The sequence below is a fragment of the Opisthocomus hoazin genome, chromosome 25 (genome assembly GCF_030867145.1).
Source record: "Opisthocomus hoazin isolate bOpiHoa1 chromosome 25, bOpiHoa1.hap1, whole genome shotgun sequence".
NCBI classification, from domain to species: Eukaryota; Metazoa; Chordata; class Aves; order Opisthocomiformes; family Opisthocomidae; genus Opisthocomus; species Opisthocomus hoazin.
In genome coordinates this window covers 4,395,520-4,420,299 of record NC_134438.1, presented here as the reverse complement: position 1 = coordinate 4,420,299, position 24,780 = coordinate 4,395,520, and the positions used below count along the sequence as shown (strand labels likewise).

At 50.2% G+C, this 24,780-nt stretch overlaps 1 protein-coding gene across 1 annotated transcript in view; it reads right to left on the bottom strand.

Moving 5' to 3' along the window:
- The window catches only part of LGR6 (leucine rich repeat containing G protein-coupled receptor 6), a 148,049-nt gene that overhangs the window by 3,877 nt on the left and 119,392 nt on the right, over positions 1 to 24,780 (bottom strand). The window contains exons 7-17 of the mRNA XM_009932247.2: positions 20,478 to 20,546; positions 18,944 to 19,015; positions 17,755 to 17,826; positions 16,538 to 16,606; positions 15,534 to 15,605; positions 13,082 to 13,147; positions 10,561 to 10,632; positions 8,919 to 8,990; positions 8,094 to 8,219; positions 5,823 to 5,983; positions 339 to 419 (exon numbers count right to left, since the gene is read on the bottom strand). Of these exons, the coding sequence (XP_009930549.2) occupies positions 339 to 419; positions 5,823 to 5,983; positions 8,094 to 8,219; positions 8,919 to 8,990; positions 10,561 to 10,632; positions 13,082 to 13,147; positions 15,534 to 15,605; positions 16,538 to 16,606; positions 17,755 to 17,826; positions 18,944 to 19,015; positions 20,478 to 20,546 (932 nt within the window). The remainder of the gene's footprint in view (positions 1 to 338; positions 420 to 5,822; positions 5,984 to 8,093; positions 8,220 to 8,918; positions 8,991 to 10,560; positions 10,633 to 13,081; positions 13,148 to 15,533; positions 15,606 to 16,537; positions 16,607 to 17,754; positions 17,827 to 18,943; positions 19,016 to 20,477; positions 20,547 to 24,780) is intronic.

Genomic DNA, 24,780 nt, shown 5'->3' with positions numbered 1-24,780 from the left:
GGATGGCTGGGACAAAACAAAGTCTAAGTCTTGCAAGGGAGCAGGAACTTCTTGAGCACCACAGTCGGACTGTGGGCGGGTTGATGGATGGAGGAGCTGGTGATACCTGGGACTCCTGCTCAGGGATACCATAACCTTGTCCTCTCCTCATAGGAGGGCAGCTACAGCCGAGTGGGAGATGGAAGCTCCTCACTCGTCCCCAGGTTGGCCAAAGCCCAGTCATTCAGGCTGCCAATCTACATGTCTGTGAGACATTGCAGAGGGGTCGTGGGATCCTGGGGATGTAAAGAAGCTCAGAGAATCCCAGCTGTGTTCAAAGAGTTTCCGTGGCTGCTCACCGGGGCTTGGCGTGCACTGAATAGTGGGGTGCAGCTTTGATTCCTCAAGGTCCAGCTGGAGGTCATCTGCATCTAGATCGTCTGGGGAGAAAACAATGAGAAACGATGCTCAGAGAAGAACGAGTAGGGCCATCTGGGCTAGCTGGGTCAGAATTTTTTCCCACTGCTTGTCCTCAACACAGACCTTCCCAGCCAGTTCCCAGCCCACAAGTTCAAAGTAGCTGCTGGTGTCCAGTTTGTCCCCTGCAGTCACTGCTGTGGAGGGAGAAGGTCTTGTAAATGTTGGTGGGTTGCAATGTGGCCAGCCCCTCTGTTTTTAGGTTACTCCCAACATTTGAAGTTCATGAGCCCCAGATCCCAGAGTTGTGTGACTGCAGATCCCTCCTCCCATCATGCTTTGTTAAAAATAAAGGAATACTCTAGCCTATGTGGTTACAGAAAACAAAGCCTTCAAATGGATCTTCTAAATGGAAGCTTTCTGGGCAGGCCTTGTCCAGTGTTAGTCCATCAACAAGGACTGTGGAGCTTTGTTCAAAGGGAGCTGTTAGCCTCTACTTTCAACACAAGTTCTTCGTCAGCAACCACCACCACCAAATGGCTCAAAAGCAAAAAGACAAGAGAACCCAACATTTATTGCTTTTTTTTATGTCCTAGGAATTCTTGAATCTGTGGTGCCTAGTTTTTAACCCGGGAGGTTCCCAGTCCTGGATTTGCTTAAAGGCAGACCATGCCTGCAGACTTTGGATCCATGAGGTTTATGCAACCAGCCTGCGTTGCCCTCAGAGCCCAGTCTGCTGGACCAGCATCTCTGTCACTCTGGCAGCTGCACCTTGAGCCAGGCTTGGGCTCTCTGAGGGACCGTCTCTGCTCCTTGGCTGAAGGAGAAGCTGCTGGAAGCAAAAGGGGCTGAGACCTCAGCGGCGTTTTCGATGGCCTGCAGGTGTAGGTCATCACCAAGGAGAATGGCATCCTCTTAATCTAATCCAAGACATGCTTTTCTGCTTTGTTCCTTGTTCCTCTTCTCAAACTGTCACTGATTTACAGTGCTGGGACACAGTGAGGACAGCTGCTGTCCCACTGCACCATCCCCACCCATGGCACCAGCACAGCCTTCTGCTCCCAGTGTAGATCTTTGGAGAGTTTTCTGTGGTCAGGAGGAAGGGGAAAGGACGTGTTTTGTGCCAGGGAACTGGATCCATGGCTGTGGGATGGCCTCTCCCTTGGATGATATGGACGGATGCTGGTGCCCAGTTGTGCAGCTGGCATCTGATACACCGGCCAGGAAGGTGAGTTTCTACAGTGCTGAAGATACGGCTAACCTAAGCGGGATTTAGTTACCTAATCTGTTTAGAAATGGTGCCTCTCATGAGGTTTGCTCCCTGCCTGTGTTTGAAAATACGACTGGGATTATTTGATTAAAGAACAATGACAAATAATGTGCTATCTTTAGTGCCTCCTGACAAGCATTGTGGCTTTCTCGGCTTCAGTGAGCTTTGCAAAAAAAATGCAATTTTTTGAAATCTGTCTGTATCGGAGTTGAAATATTGCTGCTGCTTTGGAGTCTGGCAAGCAAACACTCACAGTGGGATGGAAAAATATTTCCTCCTTGTATTTTATAGTCTTATAAATCTCCAGTGTCTTTTCCATCCGCAGTGCGGAGGCTGTGATGTGCAGTCACGATACTCAACTCAAAGCAGAGTTGTACTTTCAGTGCCCGGCTGCCACCCAACCATGGTAATGTTAAAGTGTAATCTGCCCCCATCCCTCTGCTCTCTTCAAAGGCCAGAACGCACAAAGTCTGGTTTTAAGCATAGGTTAGACATTTGCATGAAGCGAAGGAGCAATCTTTTGTTTTGCCTGGACAACTGAGCTAGCTGTGAGTTGCAAAGCAATCCTTGGCCAGCACAGCGGGATTCAAAGCAGAAAATGTATCTCTCTTTGCCGGAAATCAGTACTTCTTCCATCCTGGGAACTGCAGAGGAAAGAAAATGGCTCTTGTGTTCTAGCAAGGCTGACTGCATTGTTTCTGAAGTAGCCCTTATTCATTTGAATTTTGCTAAGGGGCCTCCACTTTCTGAGGCCTTGTGCAAAAAAATGACTTCACTAGTACTGCCCTTTCCATGGAAAATGGTTCCCAGACACCTGTACCAACACTGAAGAGGAAGGAAGAGGAGGGGAACTGCTGGAGAAGGGGTAGAACAAAAAAAACTGGGTTGGATGCTTCTTCCCCTTTTGTGTTGTCTGTCTTAGCCAGGGCGGTCCCCACACGGGGTTTGCAGAGAAATGTTCTTTCCCTCAGAGTTAAGGTGTGGGTGGCTGCAAGAGGCCTGGGCAGGGCCTTCTGGGGAGATTTGAGTAGCCTTCTTGAATGACAGAAGCAGGAAAAGTGTAGCTCTAACGACCCTCCAGAGTTTGCTGGATGGTTGCAAAAGTTAGTCAGCTTTACAAGCTAATGGAGGTGCTGGACTGGGTAAAGCAGTGCCCTATTGTCAAGGATAGCCATACAAGTGTGTTCTCTTGTAGCTTTCTATAGCTTTGTTCCATTACTGCAAACGTATGCTTGTAAGTAAATACATCCCTGTCTGTCCTCAAACCAGTGGTCCCAAAGGGGAGTGCTGGGAGTGTGATGGAAGTGCCCCGTGGCAATGGTAGTGCTTGCACTTTGCTTGTCCCCTCCTCCGCAGCTGGTTTTGGAGGGTGGCAGGAGTGAGCGGTCCTCAGTGACAAGATCCTGAGCCATCTTTGTGCTGCAGGCATGGGGCAGGGGGTATCTGCTGAACGCTGCCAGTTATAATCCAAAGAGGCATATCCCAAGCACCAGAAATTTTGGAAACAGGACCTTACATACCTGTGGTGACAAGGTGGCAGAGTGATGAGACATGCGCTAACCACACTTCTTTGGGCCTTGGGTGGCCATTACTTGGATGTGAATGGATACACTCGGGTGGTGTCTGGAGAGTTGGGATGGTGGGAAAGAGCTGAGCTGGCCCCGGGGCCCGTGGCACCACGTGCACTCTGCGCCCGGAGTCAGGAGGCCCCTTGGTGCTGGGTTCAGCCAAGGGAGGGGTGCTGGATGCGGGAGCGGGACACTCTGCGGCTGGAGCAGGGTTGTCCCACCAGGGACCAGTTTCTTGCCCCTGGGTGGGCTGCCTGGGACGAGTCGCCTCTCACCGCCCGGCTGTGAGGTTCTGCAGACTTGTTTGTGAAGGGCTCCTCAGTCCCTTGCTGGAAGCACTACGCAAGGCCGAGTGGCCATGGCTATCTGGAGGCCTGCCCCGTCCCTCTCACAAGTTCTCCCACAGCATCCAAGTTCCCTGACCAGCCTGGCTGCGCCCTGCAGGGACACAGCCCTGAGTTACTTTCTCTTAACGAGACCACTTTATCTCTTCGGTGGAAGGAATGTTTGGGAGCTTTTTTCCTCTTTAGTGAGGAAGTATTACAGCATTCATATAACACAGCTAAATACCACTGGTGGTCATCAGAAAGGAAGCACTGGGAACAGAAATAAAGCAGCAATTAATTAGGTAAAATGGCAATACCACAAAACCCTGATCATCAAGAGTAGACCATGCACAGCAGAACAGTAAGGAGTCATCTGCAAAAGCTGAACATAGTAAGGAAGGATGCTCTTGTGCATTTCCCGTTTACATCTCTGTGATTTGATATTTCAAGACAAACCCAGTGCATTAACATGTGAAAATGTGAGCTTTTATGAGCTGCTAATAGTCTCATCTGGCACATCTTAGAATCAGTTGGCATTCCCCTCTAGTCCTAATATCTCATGAACACACGTATAACCCAAGAGGCTGAGACTGGCTTGGAGGTCTGGCAGCCTGTGGTAGGTACTGATCTGCTGATGGGCCAGGATAGAGTATGCTTTGAGACATCAAATGCTTTGGTGCCCAGCAAGAGTGGGTCTGTAAGCAGCACTATGGGCCCTGGCCACAAACCAGGTCTATTCATAGATGCGGTGATTGCTGTGCTGGTGAAACACCCTAACTATATGCACAAGGGCTGTTAAAGTATGGGCTGCATTAATGATGGAAAAACTGACCCAGCTGAGAAGAAATTCCTGCAGCAATGACCGTAACATATGGCTCCTCCGTACTGTCTGCCCAGTGTAACCACGAAGTCTACTGTGCTTCCAGGAGCCACATCATGCTGGTAGGAATCACACTTGCTAGCCTCTGGCTGGACTTTTTACATTGCTAAAGCTTATTCTTAGTCTGTGAAGGACAGCAGGAGCAGGGACGCAGGGCTCGTGACTCACTCGCTGGCAGTGTCGTAAAGTGTCTGGGTCATTGTGCCTCCCATCACTGCTTTAGCAGAGAATCCAGCTGCTCTGGGTCAAAATCTCTCTCCAGATCTAGTCCTGCCTGCTTAGGATGCAGAAGGAGATTCTGCAGAGTCCCTGGTTATGGCTGGGTGCACGGTGCTCCGCAGGGACTCAGCCGTCTCCCCATCTCCTGTAGGCACGCGGCCCGATGGGGTTTTGCCTACAGGGTGTTTCAGACCTCGAAAGTGCACGTGGCCTCTGTGTTTACACAAACATAGAAACAAATGCAGCATCCAAGCTGTGTCCTGAAATGCTATTTCTGCTCGCCAGCAGTTACAGAGGAAGCAAAGGGGCTCATGCTTTTCTTCACATTATTCTGAGGTCCTCTGGCAAAGGGGTCACGCCAGCTTTCTGTCTGGAGCTGCTGTTGTGCTGTGAGTCTGTGGGCGCGGGAGGTGTCCTCTGCCGGCCTCGCGCGACAGGTTTGGTGGAGGTCTGTGCAGAGGAGCATTTTGGAGCATAGAATAAATTGACTCTCTAATAGTAAGCACTGATCATCTTCAACTGTGGAGCCGCTTCTGCCCTGCATAGGCCAGCCCCTGTGCTGAGCTCATCATATTCCCCTAGTGTGTCGATTTATTCATACCAAACCCTGACCTTTGCTGTAGCATCAGGGTGTGTGCACAGAAGTAGCACAGGCACAGGTCTCTACCTCCAGCCAGCCACATGTTCCAGTTCTTTGAGTTCGTTCTCTTATCCAGATTAATCCTAAGGTCCATCTTCTGCATGTTGTAGCGACAAAGATTGATGTCCTGCCAAAGGCTCTGTACTGGCCAGAAGTCTAATGCCTAAGCCTGGAAGCTGTCCCACGTAACCTCAGCACCTTTCAGTGGCTTAGGTGGCCTCGCTCTGTAGTCAGCAAGGCCAAACTAGCAAACGTGTCCATGCTGTTGAGGACCACCAGATGTTTCAGTTAGATTGTGAAGGTTTGGATGTGCCAGGTGAGCTCTTTCTCCAATGCAGTGACACTGGTTGAAGCCCATCCACAGCAGCTGGCCACCAGAGCTGGAGAAGGACCAGTCTTCCTTCCCTGAGGCAGGTGTAGCTCCATGGCTGGCAGTGGACCACTCCTGCAAATGCAGGATCAGATCCTAGCTCGCAGTGTGGCCCTGCCCATGATTGATCACCTTTCAGACCAGTTTACTTACAGTGATTATCAGCATGACCTGGAAACAATTCCACGGTCCTCTTGTGGGGATCCTCCTCCTCAGGGCCCATGTCTTCTGCCTCCCATTGGTTGGATATCTTGAAGAAGCTGCTGCAGCTTCCGTAGGCACAGCACTGGTAGGCGTAAGGTACCTCGAGGACTCTGCAAAGGGGCAAAGCAGAACTTTTAGGGGTGTCACCTCCATGACCTGACTCTCCACTGCTTTGCACTCTTTGCTTAATTTCCACATGTGACAAAAGCCAGTACATCAGGTGATGGTTATGTCAGAGCAGGACTTCGTTGTAGTGGAGGACTCCACGTAGGACAGAGTGTGGAGCCAAGTCATCCCACGGTGTCTCTGCACTGCCCCACTTTTGGTGCTTAAGACACTGTCAACAGGATTTTGTCAAATGTCAGGTTTGGAAACTGCACTGAAGTTCCTGGATGATTCCTAAAAACCTTTCTGCTGTTCTCCCTAGACTGAATTAACCTCTTTCCCATGCCCTCTGGCATATTGCCATGTGCACATGGAGTCTTTATTATTTGCCCCAAGGCCATTTTTGGCTGGGCATCCTTTCTTTTGTTCAAGGTGAGAAGTTTCTCAAGAGCTAGAGCAAGGTCCCCCTTGCTTGTTGCCGAAGGTCAGAGAGGCACCTCCAAACTCCGGTTCCATGAGCGTGGCTCACCAGCTCACCAGCTCAGGCAGGGACATCTCAGGTCTCTCAAGTGTAGCAAGTTATTTTGGTATGTCTGATTTCTACTTGAAAGTAGAATTGTTAGTTGCTAATTATAGCATGTGTTACAAGGTTAATTAAACAGCAGCTGAAGATCATCTGGATGAAATACCAGGCTATCAGTCAGCAGCTGCATCTTCTTCAAAGACAGCAAACTCCTGCTTCTTTGCTGGAAGTCAGGAAGACTGCTGATGAAGGCAAAGGAACCTCAGGTTTTCCAGACAATTAAGGTCTTCTGACAAGATCAGTAAATATGGTGAAACTCTATATTCTAAAAATATGCTTTTGTTTTAAGTTCCCAAACATTTCTGGCTGAGCCCCGGGAGGCTATGGAAACTCTGTATACAAGCTTGCTTCCTGTTATAAGCTCCAAATTAAATCCTGTTATTGAAAGGTGGTAGGGAGGTACAGGTCCTCCCAGGATGGCTAAGGACTGTTCTCAGATGATTACTCCAGACATATGCCCCAACAATAAGACTACTTAATGGCAGTACCCCAAAACTGAGGAAATGTTAATAGGTCCGTTGCCTGGTGTGGTTGAATGAACCACTCCTGCAGGCTCAGGGTCTCTGGTACAAATGGAAACCAGCTCCACAGATGTCAATGGGATTAGCTTAAAGGAGGAATGCCCCTGGAAGTGCTGAACTTGACCTGCTCTGCACAAGGGTCTGGTGTCTTCGGTGTGGAAAGCCCTCTAGAATCTTCTGGGACTCCCTGCTGTTTGGAAACCAGTCATGCAGGAGATCCCAGCTATGATAAGTCAAAAAAGTCAGAAGAGAAAGCCCTGCAGGCACCACTGCTGAGGCAGACTGAAGTGAGAGCTCCACTCTTTTCGTCACACCTGAGCTATTAAGCCCAATGCTGGTGCAGTGGCCTGTGACCCCAGCAGTGGGTGTCTAAATTGGAGAAGCTCCAGCCTTGGGAACCCGTACTGCGGGAGCGGGAGAATCAGCTCATCCTGGGCTCCAAGGGAACAACCTGGGAGACCCAGCAAAAGGTGGCTTCACCTCAGGGGAATCTGGACCATGGGCCCCTCAGCCTGAGGGCAGGTGCTACGCTGGAGACCCACCACTAAGGGAGGGTCAGGAGAGCCAGAGCCTGCATGGCAGCACTGTGCTCTGAGCCTTTTGCAGCCTTCTCTTGCTCAGTTTGACCCCTTCAGGCTCCTCATTAATCCATAGCAGACAAGACACGGCCACACAAACAGAGTTTACTGAAGGAAAGCTGGATGTCATTAGCTAGGACTGGCTTCTGGGAATGTTTTCCATTGAGAAGAGCCCTGAGCTGGGCCTGCTCCATGCTTTCCACTTGTGTGTGTGTTTGGGGTGGGGGTGGCAGGCCTGGGAGCACATCACCACTCTCCCGTGGAAGACTTTAAAAGATGAGGCGCGTTAGCAGCAGATGAAGCTTCCTCAACCTATTGGCCTGAAAGGATGGAGGAAAGCATGAGATAAACAAGGAGAGCAGGAGGCTGATTGCTGTAAGTAAATACAGGCTGTGCTGAGTGCCAGAAGTGTAAGAGACAACACCACCAGTACCTCATTTTGGGGAAGCTCTCCTTGGTGAAGGGCTCAGAGAGAGCTGGGTTGCCTTGGAGCTTCAGATGGGTCAGTCCACCCAAACCATCCAGAGGCAGCGTGACCAGCCGGTTATCAGTCAAGTCGCTGATGAAGAGAAAGCAGAGGGAGATGGTGGTCAGGGTTTTGCTGCTAGTCATAGCTGCCTGCCTTGGTTGCTCCTTCAAATGTGACGCTGAAATGGGGCTGGGGACTGCATGGGGACCAGGACCCTCTGGACATAAATGAATTGATGCTGCAGTTCCTGGGGAAAATGAGGGGCAGGAGTAAATGCCTGCACTGAAAGCTCTCAGTGATATCTACCTCCCTGTGCACACATCTGCCCCACATTTCTCTTCCACCACCACTTTCCCCCTGGTAGGTCAGGTGTGATCTGCAGGTCCCAGCCCATAAAATACCCAAGAGTCTTTGTGAGGGGACTGAGGACTGGGGACACCTTCAGAGCCAGCAAAGCTGGTCTGCAGTGACTCTTGCTGAAACAGTCTATTGTCTGATCTTTCATAAAGGCATTTAAGGCCGGTATGAAAGCAGCAGAAAGTGGAATTTAAAGTGTTCAAGGTGAGAGCTTCTTGAAGACAGCCCCTTCTGCACTTTCATCATCCCTTTAATGTTGATAGGAAGCCTTGGGATTTGGTCTGCCCACGTCAGTGCTGAGACATGCACCTCAGCACTGCAGCCTTCTGGTATCTAAATGCCAGGTGTCCCGGTAGCTTGGGGAGGCAGGCTGAGCTCCTCAGATACTTGCTGTCCATGGCCCACTACGAAAGAAGTATCACTGCAACTTACAGCTTGGTGAGTGAGTGCAGAGTCACAAAGGCTTCAGGGTGAATAAAGTGGATGTAATTCCAGCTCAGATCTCTGCAAGGCAAGGACATGCCAGTAAGAGGGGTGCAGAGCAGGGCAGTGAAGCTGCTGACACTGGCCTGGTCAAGGGGTTTGATGCAAGCAAATGTGGGATCTGTAGCCCCTTGGTCAGCAGCAAGTTCTGTCTACTTGCAGCTCCCTGGCGACAAACACATTTGAGTCTATATATGGGTGGTTTCTAACAAAGGGCACAAGAGTTTGCCTTGCAGGAGCTCCTCTACTGAGACCAATGGAAAAGGTTCTTTTTGGGTTCATTTCCGTAAATTCAGAGCTGTCATGCTAACACGCTAAACCTCAGAGCATTAGACAGATTATACCTTAGTGCCAGAGCATCTCTGATGTGGTCACACTGCTGGGTCCTCAGGCAAAGGGAAATAGGGTCAGGAGCTGCGTGGAAGGTGAACCAAGGCCACCTTAGAGTGTCTCCTGTCATGTACAGTTGGCTTGGTTTTGAGGAAGATTCCCTGAGGCTCCTCAGTAAGCTCTACTTCCATCTGAGCTAGAGGGCCCACCTCACTCTGTCCTCAGCAGAGAGGAGCATTGCTTCTCCTAAGGCTGACTACACAAGCAATCTGCTCCATGTATCTGCATCTCTCCAACTCTGAGGGGAGGCAGGGGTGCCTGCCCAGATGTACATGTCTCACTGCAGGGGACCCAGAACATACCCAAAGGCAAATGCTAGAGCTTACACGCTCAGTTGTAGGTTTGTGTGACTATAGTGTGGCAGCAGCATGGTCATATTTGCATGCTTGTCCGTGTGTTACATGTAGTACGTGAGTGTTCCTGAGCAGTTATAAACATGGTGTACATGACACTCCTGGGATCTCTAGGAATGCCAGCCTATTAAATGACACTCAAATTGCTGCACCATGGGAAAAAGCTTTTATGCAATTCAGTTCACTTCCTAACAGAACAGTAAATAAAGACCATCAGCACTTGGAGGGCTCTTCCCACACATCACAGGGAGAATCATGCCCTGCGGATCCTCACTAGATTTTCAAAGATGCCGAGCACTTAAGTGGGCTGTCTACTGTAAGGTCACTGTGCGTGTATGATACATGCGTGCTTGTGTGCGGTTAATACTTCTAACCTACGCTTTTGAATTGTGAGGAGACAGTCCCAAATCGAATGGGACGGTCTGCATGGATGTTCCAGGAGTGCATGGCCCAGGACCAGCATGTGCAGGGAAAGGGGTGCTGGAACTCACGTACAGCATGGTAAATCCCCTCTGCAAGGGCATTTAGGAGGCAGGTGTCCGTAGTGTGTGCTGTGCAACCTATGAGTTGCAGCGTGTGGTTAGAGCATGTGGTGTGGAGTGTCTGCATGCCTGGCAGGTAACCAGTTTATTTACAGGAGGTGCCTGCATGCAGGAGGTGAGCCAGGGAGAAAGTTTATACCCTGTTCTTTTGTAAGAGGAAGTGGAAGAGGGATTGGACAGCAAAGCCTCCCAGCAGAGGCAGAGGGAGCGGGGTTGGGAAACTCCACACCAGCCTGGCTGGTTGCTCACAGTTCTCCTTCCCCCCAGCAAAAAGCCCAGTCATTCCCCCTGCCAGACAACACTTACATGGAGCGCAGGGCCATCAGCTGCACAAAGGTGTCTGCTCTGATTTCATGGATCCTGTTGTGCTGGAGGCCACTGAAAAAACAGAAATTGGTTTGAGAAAATAGCTGAAGGCAGTGTTCATACTTTGTAGGGATCTTTGTCCCATGGCAGCAGAAGAAAACTCACAGTGGAAGTTGTCTTTCCAGCTTGGGAGACCTACTTTTATTTCAAGGGGTGAACAAGACGAGCAATGAAACAAAGCTGTTCTCACCTATGGGCAGCTCCAGGGCTCAGACAGCCTTTCCTTTTGATGCCATCATGACCCAGCAAAGTGCCATTGATATGCTGTGGCTAAAGGTGCCCCATTATCTCCAAAGCCACACTGGTTTCCCACTCTGCTCCTCCCTAAGCCTGCAAATGCTTTGTTCAGAGAAAAAGAGAAGAGCTTGGAGCCAGGGAGTCAGCAAACACAGCAGTGTGTGACCCTTCAGGAAGGACTACACGGTGCTGCCCTTTGCCTTGGTGATGATGAAGCAGGGCTGAGGGCTGAAGGCAACTCAGCTTCTCAGGAAGAACAATCCCGAGGTTTTGCGGAACCCACCATCCACACCCTGCATGTGTATTTTCCTGAAGTGCCTCAGCCCCTGCACATCTCCCTTCCAGCAGCCTCCTGCACTCCCCGGGATAGGGGAGGAAGCCGGGTAAGAGCTGATGCAGTGTTTGCTGGGTGACTCATACGCTCCCCGCACCCCTGGAAAGACATCTAGAACTGATCCAAGCATCCACTTGGTGGGAAACATTCATATCTTTTCAGTTTTCTTTTCCCTAGTGTGGAACAATGGTGAATATCTTTTAAAATGCTCAGAAAATGCCCTGCAGAAGTGGTGTCCCCATGTGTCACCTTCTGCAAGGGGAGACAGCCGCTGCTTAGTGCTCTACCTACAACAACTCCCCTGGGAATTTGCTGGGTGGCTAACCTGCCTTTAGACTCGGAAATGATCTTGACTGGTCTCACCCAAGGGCCTGCACCTGATGGCTGCCATGTCTCACCTGGTATTGGCCACACATTTGTGTTTCAGAGACAGGGGCTTGAGGCTCTCGTATCTGCTCTACGGCTGGTCTCTCAGTGCCCCATGTAGCCAAGAAGGCATTTCTTGTATGTCTAGTGGAGATTTCAAGTGAGGGCCGTGGTAAGCTCTGTGCACAAATTTGGGGGTACTGGAGCAAGCCAGTGAAAAAGAATTCTGGGATGTTTACCTGCGAGGGACCACCTGTGTGTTGCAGGTAAAAACCTGCACGTTGGCAGCTACAGCAGGGCGACTGGCACGCGTGAGGCGTTTGCGTGCCAGGCTGTACCACCGTGCACCCCCAGACTTGTTCCCAATGTATTTCCCGGCAGGAATGCTGGTGCCTGCTGGGGGTGGGGCTTACAGGATGCTAACTTTGGGCTTAAGGGACCAAATAGCGATTTTGTAAGAAAATGCTGATTTAAGACAGAGTCTGCATGACTTAAGTGGTTGGAAAGAGGGATTTACTGTACTCATTTGGCGTATTATCAAATATTATAAGAAGAAATTTAGGCACAATGCGTGCAACTACAGGTTTGGAATTCTGAAAATTTGACCCTTTTTTGATATCTTCTATTTTTTCAAACATTTTCCTGGGGGTACTTTAGATAAAAATATGTCCAACTCTAACTCTGTCCTCAGAGCTCCCAAAGAGCCAGCAAGGGCTGTGTAACTCTTGTTTTCATGTGATTTCACACAGTGTCATAATGTCTGGTTTTGCTAGGGCTGGATGAACTGGTCTGGCCATCCAGACTAGGGTGCTGCAGAGAGCAGGGAGAACTTCTCCAGTGTATTTTTGTAGGGATGCTGCTCCCACAAGTCTGTTCTTCCAGGTTGCAGAATTCTATAAAAAATCATAGAGTCTATTATTTTTATTTTTTTTCTCAAAAAGGCCAAGAACTTCTGCTAGATTTGAAGTGTAGGGCCAGATCTCCAGACACTTTGAACTGAACTTGAATAACTCTGTCTCAGAGCAACAGAGGTGCCTCCCAGGGCCCAGAGGATACCCAATTCAAGTGAGGAAAGTGTCAGTCTTCCCTACGGAGGGGCCAGTCCTGAGCAGTGTGGATAAGAGCTGCTTTGTGCCCATGGCATGGGACCCTTCCATGAAGCAGAAGACATTTGTGGTATAGATAAACCCCATTGTTGATTAGCTCATACAGGGACTAACTACAGAGGATTAACTACAGAGTTAATGAAGATTTCAATACTGTCACACCCTACTTCTGTTTGCTGTGGCTGGGACCTCTGAGAAGACCTGAGTGAATTAAGCTCCTATGCACAGGGTATGTATTGTTATTCTGTATTTGCACAGGGGGAAAGAGCTCTGGTCCATTTGCAATCGAAATGGTGAGTTACAATGCTCAGCCTTCCCAGTGCTTGGTGAAGATTGAGTTTTGTGTGTGGGAACTGCCTCTCTCTCTGAAACAGCCCCTTTCCCCCAGAGCATGGTGCAAGCGAGGGCATCTACTCACAGCTCCTCCAGCCGCTGACACCGGTGGAAACTGGGCAGATCTTCGATTTGGTTGTGTGACAGTTCTCTGCAAGGGAAGGACCAATACAGGAGCGTTAGGAGGTCAAAAGCGAGTGCCCCTGAGCCCTCCCTCAGAAAGCACATGTTTCTGGAGAGGGGGATGACCTGACTTCGATTTTAAGCAGCTGCAGCGAGCAGTAACCCCAGGCGAGGGGGATCTCCACACACCTGATGTTTGCTCTGAGCGTCTTTGTGCAAGGCAAGAACGGCTCGGTGGTTTACCTGCTCACCCAGCCCCAGCCCAGCTCCCTCCAGCACAAGCTGCGGACTGAATGAGCTGCTTCTACAGCTGGGGTGGGCTTTTCCTCCCCAGCCCCAAGTCAGCTGTGAAATGCATCCGTGCCAGCTTCTGCCGTGCACAGCCTTGCTTTTCTGCGGGCAAAGCGGAGAGGTGTTTGCGCCAGAGCAGCCAGCCAGCTGCCTTGCCTCCTTCCTGGCACAGCAAACCCACCTGCCCATCGCCTGCTCTCCACCCGGCCTTTCCTGCCTTCTCCCCAGGGTTAGGGAAGGGGCTGTGGCACTGTCAGAGATTTGGTACAGGACATTACAGACTGTGAAAACCTCTAGTCCTCATTCTTTCAAGCGCTGCCACTTGAAAGCTATTCCCAGCAAACTGCTGTTCCTCCTGCTTCATGGCCTGGTGTCATGTCGGCATCCAGGGTAGAGTGACTTGGTAGTCAGAGGAAAACCTATCCTGGCACAGCTTAATGTGAATTTATTAAAGCCGAAATGGGCTGGATAAAGAGTCATGCTTAAAATCAGCTCTTTCCCCCACCAGCAGAGGCTGGATTTGTGGTTATTCAAGGAAATTTGCCTTAGGGTAAAGTTTTGTATGCGGCCTCTCTGCTGACTTTCCAAACTCAGTTTCCATCTTTCTGCCAATAAGTTGCTGCTAAAACATTACAATTATTTATTTTTTTGCCAACGCCTGCTCCACCAGTTTTCCATGGTGGGGAGGAGGAAGATTGGAAAAGCAAGCAAAAGTTTTGTGCTTGGTTCTGGAGACTGTCACCCAGTATGGAGAAAGAGCTACAGCATCAGTCACTTTTCCCTGGTCCCTGTGTCAATCCACCGGGTTTGACAGGGAGCTGCCTCAGCTAGACCATGACAGGGGGAGAATGCAGCCCAGGGTTATTTCTGGTTCCCCCGGAGGGAGGGTAGCCAGATGCAGCCCAGTATGTACCAGCAGAGCAGCCTCAGTCACTGATGCTGTGTTGTGGACACATTGGGATGAAGGTATTGGTGGCAAGAAGAGACTTCTGCTCTGCTCAGGGAAGTTTCAGCTATTTCAGATTAAGAGGAAAGACAAATCTGTGCACTGAGCAGAAGCTCTGGGCAGAAGCAGCAGGACGATATCAGGTTGACACCAAGCTCGAGCTCAGCAGAGCTGCCCTGCCTGGGTGTGCTGGACTCAGTGCCCACGCACGGACCGCCGTCCCAGCACGGCCACGAGCCTCACGCCCCTGCGGTGGCTCTTACAGCCCCCGTGCAAGGTGTCTGCAGAAAATCTGCAGTGTGGTGTGAGCAGCTGGAGGGCAGAAGTGTGGCATTAACTGTGTCATCTATGTTCAGATGTATCACAGTCGTAACATCAACCTGACCAACTGCCAAGGGGCTGGCAAAGCGGGGGAAAGCAGAGGGAACAACCACTAGCTCTGCGGGGACCCAAGGCCGATGCATTTCAAAGGCAAGAGAGGCGTAAACATGCACAAACATTGGCCCACATACTCTCTCTCCAAACTCTGAAAGCAACGCAATTAATGTCAGTAAAATTAACTGGGAAAGAGGAACGAGGAACAAGGAACAAGGAACAAGGTGGGGTGTCCCAATAAAACTCTCCCACAAGGAGGGGGCAGGCACGAAGAACAGGCTCTGCTGCGAAGGTTTACAGTCTGATAACTTGCAAACATAAACAGAGGGCTTGGGACCCTACAGCCTGGGCCGTTCAAATGCTACACTTCCGTGGCAAGATGTCCATTGAATTGGTCCAGATGTCTAAAGGTGAGAGATCTTCCCTACAGGGACAGCTGGAGCCAAAATGGCATGATCTGTTCAGTTACAAATTGTGTTCTTTTATTTTTATGCTTTTCTCTTGTTTCCAATTTTTGTGATCAAGAATTCACTCCTGTTGCCTTCCTGGGACAAACTTGTTTTCATTTTCAGCTTGCTTGTATAAAGACTGATGAGAGGCAAGCCTCCTTCTTGCCCTAAGGCTGCAAACTTGTGTAAATCTGGCTCATGACTCATTTGCTGAGGATGCCTTCGACTGCAGACAAGGTTGGGGATCTCAGGAAGGATGTGTGTGATTCCTGAGAAGGTACAGGAGTCTTTCTGAGAAGCTAATGATGGTACTTTTCTAAAGACCAGGCAGGGCACAGAAACGTTTTACTCACAGGACTCGGAGGCTTGGCAGCTGCTGGCACATCGCTCTGGGGAGTAAATGGATGCCTGCCCGCGTCAAGGTCCTAGAGGAGTGGAGGAGAGAAGAAATGGTGTTTGAGAGCCAGCACAGAGTCCGTGACCCACAAGCCCAGCTACCGGTCCCAGATGGTGGCAGGAGAGACAATATCAATGGAATAAAGAAATACCTGGAGAGAAACGAAAACTGACTTAGAAATGGGCACTGCTGATGGGCCTGGTAAAGGTGAATGTGCCTGTAAGAAATTTTGGGAGGCTGCTGAGTACTGAATTCACTGCTGTCTTCAGTCACGTCAAGGGCAGGTGGCAGTGCCCTCTGTAGAGTGGTCTGTGATCCCAGTTCCCCTTTGTCCAGACTGCTGGTCCGCCTGAAGGCACGACTGCCTCAGAAGCCCATGTATGGGGGATGGATGGTGTGTCCCTGTGTCCCTGAGGCAAGAAATGGCCAGGTCACACTCCTGGGCTGGGGTGCTCAGCTGTGCTCCCAGTTTGGGACCAGTGCCCTAGAGAGAAGGACTGTGGGTGGCCAGAGACAGAGTCTTCCAATCTCCCTGCTCTCCTGGGCCTGGTGGTGTGAGGATGGGACCAGACCAGTTCCAGTAGCCCCAGCCTGGGTGGCAGATGCCAGTGCTGGTCCCAGGATGGGCAGAGACACTGGGTCTCAGCAGGCCACACTGAAGTGTTGCACCCAATGACTCGTTCCTTCACACATGCAGAAGCAAAGGAAGGAAAAAAAAAATCAAAAAAAAAGATTGGAGCACACTCAACAGTACCAAGAGAGCAACTCACAGAGAGGAAAGCTGCTTTCAGGAGCCACAGGGGTGAAACGAAGCAGAGAGGTGAGTGACCAGGGAGAGGCAGAGCTGAAGACAACCAGCTGCACAGCACTGTGAAAGTTGTCCTTGCTGAAACAGCCTGGATCGCCTTGAAGGAGGAAGAGCACAAATAGCAGGGTAAAAGGGAGAGAGTTGCCACTCACAAAACTTCTAGGCTGGTAGTGCCTTTAAGGTCTGGGAATTCTCTGATGTCCGTTGCACCATTGAGCGACCTGCAGAGAAATGAGGGTGAAGTGAGATGGACAGAGGACCCAGAAGCAACTGCAGCTGCTCAAGGTCCCAGACCCATCAGCCATGGTGATGAATCTGCTTCCTCACACCCAAATGCGGTGATCAGAGGCCCAGATCCAAAGATGCCCCTCTCATCAGTATGCCACTGCCGGTTGCATGGTGGAGCAGACGTCTCACGCAGTGGAGATGCAGTGAGATGGAGTTGGGCATTTCTATGCAAGGAGGCTTGGCAAGCTCAGACCCTCTCCCAACCACTGAAATTCTTGGCATGATCTCTACCAAAATTAAATAAAAAACCCCAAACAATTAGCATGGGGAATGTAAGCAGGCCATCCCACTCAAGCCTCCCAGAGTCTATGCATTTGGAGCTAAAGAATGCATGGGTATTTGAAGGATTTATTTTGTTTGCCTGAGTGTGTGTTCCTGCAGCGAGAGGCTGGGTGAGGCTTGTAAATAGAGATTTTGAGGTTGTGTTCGCCCCAGTGTTTACTGCCGTGCCACAACAGGTTAGCTGAAAAGCCAGCCCGTCCGGGCCAGCCAACGTGGAGCAGATGTTCTGGTCCAGATGATGCCCAGCACATGGTGGTGGACCTAGACCTGGTTTAGGGACGTTCATGCGAAGGAAGGACTGTCACTGCTGGCTGCCCAGTAAGATTATTTGTGCCATGGTGTCAGTGTTATGGGACACATGTTGCTCTGTTTCCCCACCTTGCAGAGGAAGGCAGATGCCTTCAGTGGCCTTGTGTTTGGTCAACTACACAACAGTGCAAAGGTTTCTTGAGCAGCATGCAGAAAAAGATGTGGCACTTGTAAGTGTGGTCTTTGCTGGTGCTGATGCAGCTGTGGAGACCCTAGAAGATTCCAGTGCCTGTCAGCTGGGTGGGCAGGAGGAATGGATTGCTCCCTCCAAAATGCCCTTCTCAAAATTATTCTGCTTCAGCAGAAAGCATCTGCAGTGTCTACTTCTTGGCTCACTGCTGTTGGGGCTGGCCAGAAAAGTGGCATCTTGGTCTTCTATTGGCACAAGGGGTCTAGAAATGGGGAAGGGAGAAGGCCACTAAGATGTCCTGCTCCCAGGGCTTGGAGCGTGGATGTGTTACCTCTCTGTGGATGTGCCTGGTGAACTTACAGAGTGTGGAGCTTTGGCAAGTACTGGAAAGCAGACTGTCCAACAAACTGGATGGGATTGTCATAAAAATGGCTGCAAAGGAAATGAGTAACTGGTCAGATTCTGCTGCGCATGTAAAGAAGATGCTATTACAGATCAAGAGCCTTGGACCAACTAGTAGTAAGCTATGTAGGAGGTGCTGTCTATCCTGTGAGGAATCCTTGTTTTCCAACTAACCCCAGACTCTCCCACTAGCCTGTTTTGGCTGAACAATGGTACAACTGAGGTCTCATGCTGCTCTGGATGGGCCCTTTAGGGTCCTGCTGAACCAGGCAGTCTAGAAAGATGTAAAGCCCTCCTTCAACCCTGATATAGTGCTGTAACCCTGCTGGGGAGCACCACGCATTTGATGACACCTCCTCCTGTCTTACATATCCACAGAACCAGCATTCTCCCCACCAACTGTAAAAGACTTTAGATCAGCAGATCCAATGGAGACATGAGTATTCTGGGTGTACAACCCCCATGTCACTCCATGGATGGTGCCCAAGGAAGATGGGGATGAGGCTGGTTTGTTTTGAGTGGAGCAGTGACTGTTTTCACCCAATGTCACCATGGCTTTCCAGATGTTGGTATTTCTATAACTTCAGTCCCAGACTGGCCAAGCAGAGCTTTTATCACTTGCTGTGATTTCCAGTATCATTGTGGTTCAGAGAAGAACTGTCCAAAAATCTCTGCCTGTGTCTGAATCAGAGGGGCAATGTGCTGGCAACTGGGTGTATTTATCTGCAGAACTTCTTGTCTGTGGATCTGGGGCAGGCACACAGTGATCTGTTGTTCCAGCTCCCCCACACATATAGCTACTGCTGTAGCTTGCTAGCAGTTTTTCTAAACATGAGGAATAAACACAGGCATATGTCAACCAGGGCTTAGAAAATCCTGTTATGCATGGCAATATTTCCATGCAGACCACCCATATATTGTTCCTTCGTTGTTATCAGCCTGTACTGAAGCAAAGTTCAGCTGCGGGGAAAGAGAACCCATGGCAAAAATCTGAGGCACAGCTAGAAGGAGCTAATTTCAGCTTGTGTTGTCCTGAAGACAACAAATGTCAAATTGCAGTGAATTGTCAGAAATCCCAACCAAAGACATCAGAAATCCCCCTTTCTGCGGGATGTAAGGAATAGGAAACATTATTTAATTTTCTTACATTGTTTGGAGGAGAGGATTCCCAACAAAGGCGTTCTCTGGAATAGCTTTGATGTTGTTGTTATGAAAGCCGCTGTTGGGAGAAACAAATATCTTGATATTAATGCGTGAGAAAGGCTTGGAGACACCTTCTTTCCTCAACACTGTCAAAGGCAGAGAGCTTTCAAAACACACATAGAATAGGAGGTGTAGGCTCTGTCCCAGCTGTAGCATCATCCCAGCAAATGAACAAGGTCTGTCCTTTGGCAGGACAAAGCCCTCATTCGGCTGTATTTACTCTGTGTATAGCCTGATGCTCCGTACATCACTCCACTGAACCCACCAAGAATACAAGGAATTAAGGTAGAACACTTTACAGGTCAGGAAACTGGAGCAAGCAAAGCACGCGTGTTTTGTACCCTCCTGTTAACCACAGTGCAGTTTACCATGAATTATTGGTCTGTATGACTTTGTAGATCTAGCTGGGATATTTTTGGCTAAGCTTGAGAAAATTGCTATCAGCAAACTTTTGCAGCAGAAGAGAGCTCTGTGGCCACAGTCTGATCTCCTGTACATCAAAGGCAGCCATGGGATCCTGTGTCTGGGACCAAGACAAGGTCTAGGTAATGCCTAGGTTGTTTAATCCCAGAGCAGTCTGTGTGAGTGATTAGTTGGATGGCTGTTTGAAATTTGCCTCTTATTTAGTGATGGGCTTCTCAAAAGCCATCTCAAAGTGGATTAGGGATCTTATTCTCATTTTGAATGTCAGAGTAATGATGATAGCTGTTCTGATCTGAGAAATCTGCTTGACAAGAAATTCTTCCGGTAAAAGAAAAAAGTGGTGCCAGATTTTGACTCCAAGCCTCCCAGAAGCAACAAAGCAGCTGCTTTTGTCCCACCCCAGCCTGTCACCAGTGTGACAGTCTTAGGGCCCACAGGAACTGTCGATCCACATCAACTCGACTTGATCCCATCTTGGTGCCTCTACCTTCATGGGTGTTAAGTGGGATGGTTTCCCATTTTTAGTGTCTCCCAGGCTGGCCAGTTAGAGGAGAGAGAGCTAGCCACTGAAATGGTGATAAACTTTTGTAATTCCCTGTTATAAATTTGTCCTAAGGGAGATCAAACGGTTCCTGCGTGTCAGAGGAGGTGGCACAGAGCCTGTAGAATCTACAGCCTCACAATAACCCAGATAGCTCCATGGTTGTGCTCTCAGGCAGGGGAATGGACTTTAGAAGTAGCTGGAGATCAGATGGACTTTGAGTTCCTCAGATGCCACAGGAGAATGAAGAGCTGCAAGAGGAACCTGCTCCAAGCCTGATGGGGAATCTCCCACTCCCTTCCACCAGCCATGGTGCAGAGGCTGATGGTGAGGTGATTAGAGCTGATGGAAACTGAGGGGATAAACTGCTTTGATGCGCAGGGTGGTAAGGGCTGGAAAAGACAAAACAAAGTCTTGGACTGAGTGCGCTCCTCAAGTCAGAGCACACGCAATGCTTTATTGGTCACTCTCCATTGGGAAATGCTTTTGAAAAGGAATAAATAGAAAATCTTACAGTTCCTGCAGTCGGCCCAGCGTCCTGATAGCCCCGGGGAATTCCAGCAGCTCATTGTAGTTTAGATCCCTGAAAGACAGAGAAGGGAAAAACATTCATTAATGTTGCTGTAGGAACTGAACCGAGTGTATCTGTGCTTTGAAGGCATGGAAACTTGGTTGTTAGGCATGGGAGACAGGTTTTTCCTACCGTGCCGATTCAGCCACTGCCTGGAAACAAAATCTCACACATTCCAGCAGCAGGAATATTCCCTGCTAGGAGCACTGTCAGGAGAGAGCCAGTCCAAACCATGGCTGCTGCCATCTGGACTCCTTCCCCCCAGGTCCCTCCATGCCCAGGGCTGGTCCGTGCTGTTGCTTCACATCTCCAGAGTGCCCCGTCCCCCTCTCCTAGGAACTCACCCCCAGGGGCTTTGGCTGCAAGTCATTTTTCCTGCCTTTCCAGGTCAAAATAGGATTTTATGAAGGGCAAGAATCACAAGAGCAACTTCACATGTGTGGGCCCCATAAATGGGCTTTTCTGGACCCCCTCGCCCTGCGGTGCAGAGGGCATCAGGGGCCCATTCCCTTGGTGCTTGTCCTGGGGACACTGGGTCTCCCTGTCACTGGGACATGCTGTGACTAGGACCAGTGGGAAAAGCAGGCTATGGGAAGCAGTAGGTCTTCTGATGGTTGGGGTGAACCCCACAATGGAAACTCTGAGCCAAAGGTGGAAGTGATGTGCAAGAGGTGTTGACACTGCTGAGTGTTAAGTTTAATTTGCAGTGTAATAAATTAAGGTAAATATAATAAGCTGGTCGTAATGACAAGTGTAGAGTTTATCTGTCCTGACTTGGCAACCAGAAGAGACATCTGAGCTTGAATGAAACTTCATGGGCTGCATTTGTTCTCCAAGGATGGGCTGAGACCTCCGGAAAAGGATTTATTTGAGCTCCGGGGCACTGCTGGCAGCCTGGGAGGAACAGCCCTGTGAAGGTACTGATCCTGCTGTGGACTGGAGGGGGCCCATGGAGGCTGGCTGGGCTTTAGATGTGCAGCACTGCTCCTCTAGCACACCCAACGCTCTCCTTTGAAAGCCAGTTCCAGCTGAAACAGTAACATTTGACCCCATCCTGGCCATCCCACAGACCAAGACACTGAAATCTGAAAACCGTGTGACTGCTTCCTACCTGCATGAAACTCACTGAGTTTTAAGTGGTAGATACTTTGGAACATGAGGGTAATTACTGGCTCCTGGAGATTACTGTATAATTACACTTAATGGACCTCAAAGTAATTACCATGTAACCTGGATTGTGGTTTACGGAACAGAAATAACCGTGCATTTACACAGCAATGAGTTGCTGCCCAATTACCTTGTAATTCTCATCCTTTGGGCCCAGGCATGGTAATTACGTTATGATCTCTCTTGGCCCCCTCTCTCTCTTGCACAGTCTTTGCCTTTACCAATGTCCCTGCTTGTGAGTTACTCTCCAGCACCGTCTGGGCTTTGCCCTGTAGGTATTTACACAGTAAATCAACCCAGAGAATCTCTCCAAACTGGTCTTCCCTTGTGCCTTCCAGGACTCCAGGCTTATATGACTTATATCCTAGGAAATACTCATCAGGGAATTACAAAATAGGGACAAAACCAGAAGAAAAATATGGAATAAGATCGCCTTGGGTGGATTTTGTCTTGTGTAGCCCCGACAAGGTCCATGCCAGACCTTGTTGCTGGATTCCCTGTGCAGCCCAGGGGATGCGGCAGGTCCTGCTGTGGCAGGGTTTTCTCCCCACACCAAGGGCTGTGTTCTCTCCTGCACTTACAGAGGGAGTCTGGCTGCCTGCACTACGCATATGGATTTCAGCAAACGAATCCTGCTCCTGTAGCACCTTCCTCTCAAGGTCTGGAAAGGGTTCAAGTAGCCTGATAATTGCCGGTGCTGGCAGTCAGGGCTGGTGACAAGACCACAAGCTCTGCCTCCACGCCGTGTCCAGCCCGCAGCGCAGCGGCAGAGTCCCAGCACAAGGGAAGCTGCCTGCATGCTCTTAGCCATTTTCTGTCGATGGTACCCGTCAGGCGCAGCACACGGCCGAGTGCCTCACGTTATGCAGGCTCTGTGACACAGGACAAGACAGGCCAGGACTTCTACAATGCACATGCCTTCACCAAAGCTCAGGGAGGCACAGGAGCGGATTTCCAATGAGAACAAACGATCAGAAGTGCAGACAGGGAGCATTTTGAAAGCATCAGTCAAATCCCATTAACCTTCAGATCACTGCACTGAATTAAATCAGAGAGCATTAGCAGCCTAAGTTGACTGACAGTCCCAAATCTCTGTCTGTGTGTAAGGTGCTTAACACCTATAAAAGTCTCACCCTGCAGTGGCTTTCCAAGGTTACAGGGAGGTCTGGCAGCAGAGCAGGAAGCTGCGGAGGTCACTCAAGGCTGGGTGTCTGCCTGCGCCGCTTCCCCCCCAGTACCACAGACCGAGGGGCTGGGATGAGCCTGCGTGATGCCAAGGGACCGACCCTGGATGACAGGCACGGTGAGCCCCGTCCCCAGCTGACACTCAGCCCACCACAGTCATGTCACCGACATGGGGGGAAGCTCTGTGTGATGGCATGGGGTTGAGTTTCTCCCCAGCGATACCTGACTTGTCTGTGGGCAGATGACAGACGGAAAATATTGCCCAACAGAGGGGAGGCTTGGCTCACCTGTGATTCACTAACAGAAAAAGGGAGCTTAGATCTGTAACCAATATTATTTACAAGGAATAATTCAGCATGCTGTAATATTTGCTCCTGTCTTTCTCCAAAAATGCATTTCCTTTCCAACCCGTGTCTCTTCCAGGCGGGCTGGTCTTTCATCAGCAGATGAACATTCTGTTTGTACCTCCGTGTGTGTGCAAGTATGTACAGGACCGGAGCGTCCTGTAGAGCGTTCCTGAGCGAACACACACCTTTCCCAGCCCTGGCAGCATCCTGGTGCCTCCCTCCTCCCTGCACTTGACAGATACAAAGAGCATTGTGTTCAGCAGCTCCCTCTGGGGAAAAAAGCCATCTCTGAATGCTGGCGTATACTGGGCTTGTTGGAAAGTGGAAATGCAACCAGGTGTAGTCATGCTGCTCCAGCCTGGCTGCCAGCAACCCCAGTCTCCTGCCAGTGCTTCCTGGTTTTTGGTGAGGTGAGCCTCTCCCCCGGAAAACAAACACAATTGTGCTCGTTAGCAGCTCCCCTGGGTGATGCTTGCAGCCGACTGCTCTTGATTTGCGTGCCGCTTGCACCACCCTGACTTGCCTCCAGCACTGCCCTGTGCCGAGCCCTGCCAGTTTCGGGGGGTTCATCCGGTTGGAGAAGGCTGGAAAAAGCTGGTACCTGAGATGTTCCCCAGGCATCATCTCTTCCCTGTGGTGGGGCAGCTTTCCCCAAAGGCCAGACCCAAGCCAGGACACAAGGGTGGCTTCCCTCTCCCTTCCTTCCCAGACTTGAGTTCAGGCTCTGGTTCAAGCAATGACCCAGAAACAGCCTCTGACCTTCACCACAGGGGAGGCTGTGGGTGTTCATGGCAGTGGGGAAATTTTTGTTCGTTTAGTGAAATTCAGTCCTCATGTCTTTCCACAGACGTCTGATATCAGCAGGGCCACATCCATCCCAGATGGATGCTCTCCCGTGATGAATTTGGCCCAGCCTGTGCACCTGGTGGTGGGTCTCCAGAACTTCTTTCCTGGTGTAGGGTCAAGGTGGACGAGAAAGAGTCTGGACTCAGCAGGTCAGGAAGGATTTTGCATTTTAGCTTCAGGGGCAATGAAATTTCCTCCACTGAGCATGCCAGTGGACTGTACATCATTTCCAAGCCCTGTCCAGGGGATGGGTGGATGCAGAAAATGGATGTGCTGTAGAAAATGCCTCCAAATGTCCCTTTTCTCTCCTTGCCTTTTCTGAGCTGCTTGGGCAATACTTTGTTGGTCCCAAGTCAATGCTCTGACACTTTCTTACTACTTCCAGCATTGTGAAAGCTGCAAAAAGTCACACTTGACTCCAGGTGACACTATCCCCACTGCACTGCTGTGACATATGGGCTGGGGTGGCTGTGGGACTGCCCCAAGAGACCCGGACCTGGCTCTGCTGAGGTCTCAGCTTCCCTGGCGCTGGGGTGTGCCCCAAAGCTTTGCAGTCTGCGTATGGGGTCTCCCGGCTGGTGCCCTTGTTGGCACATCTAGGAAAGCAGACCCAATGCCAGCATTACCTGGTGGAAGGATGCCAACGCACCATGGCCATAGCTACAGCAAAACAATAGGGAAGCCTCATTAAAAAAAGTAAC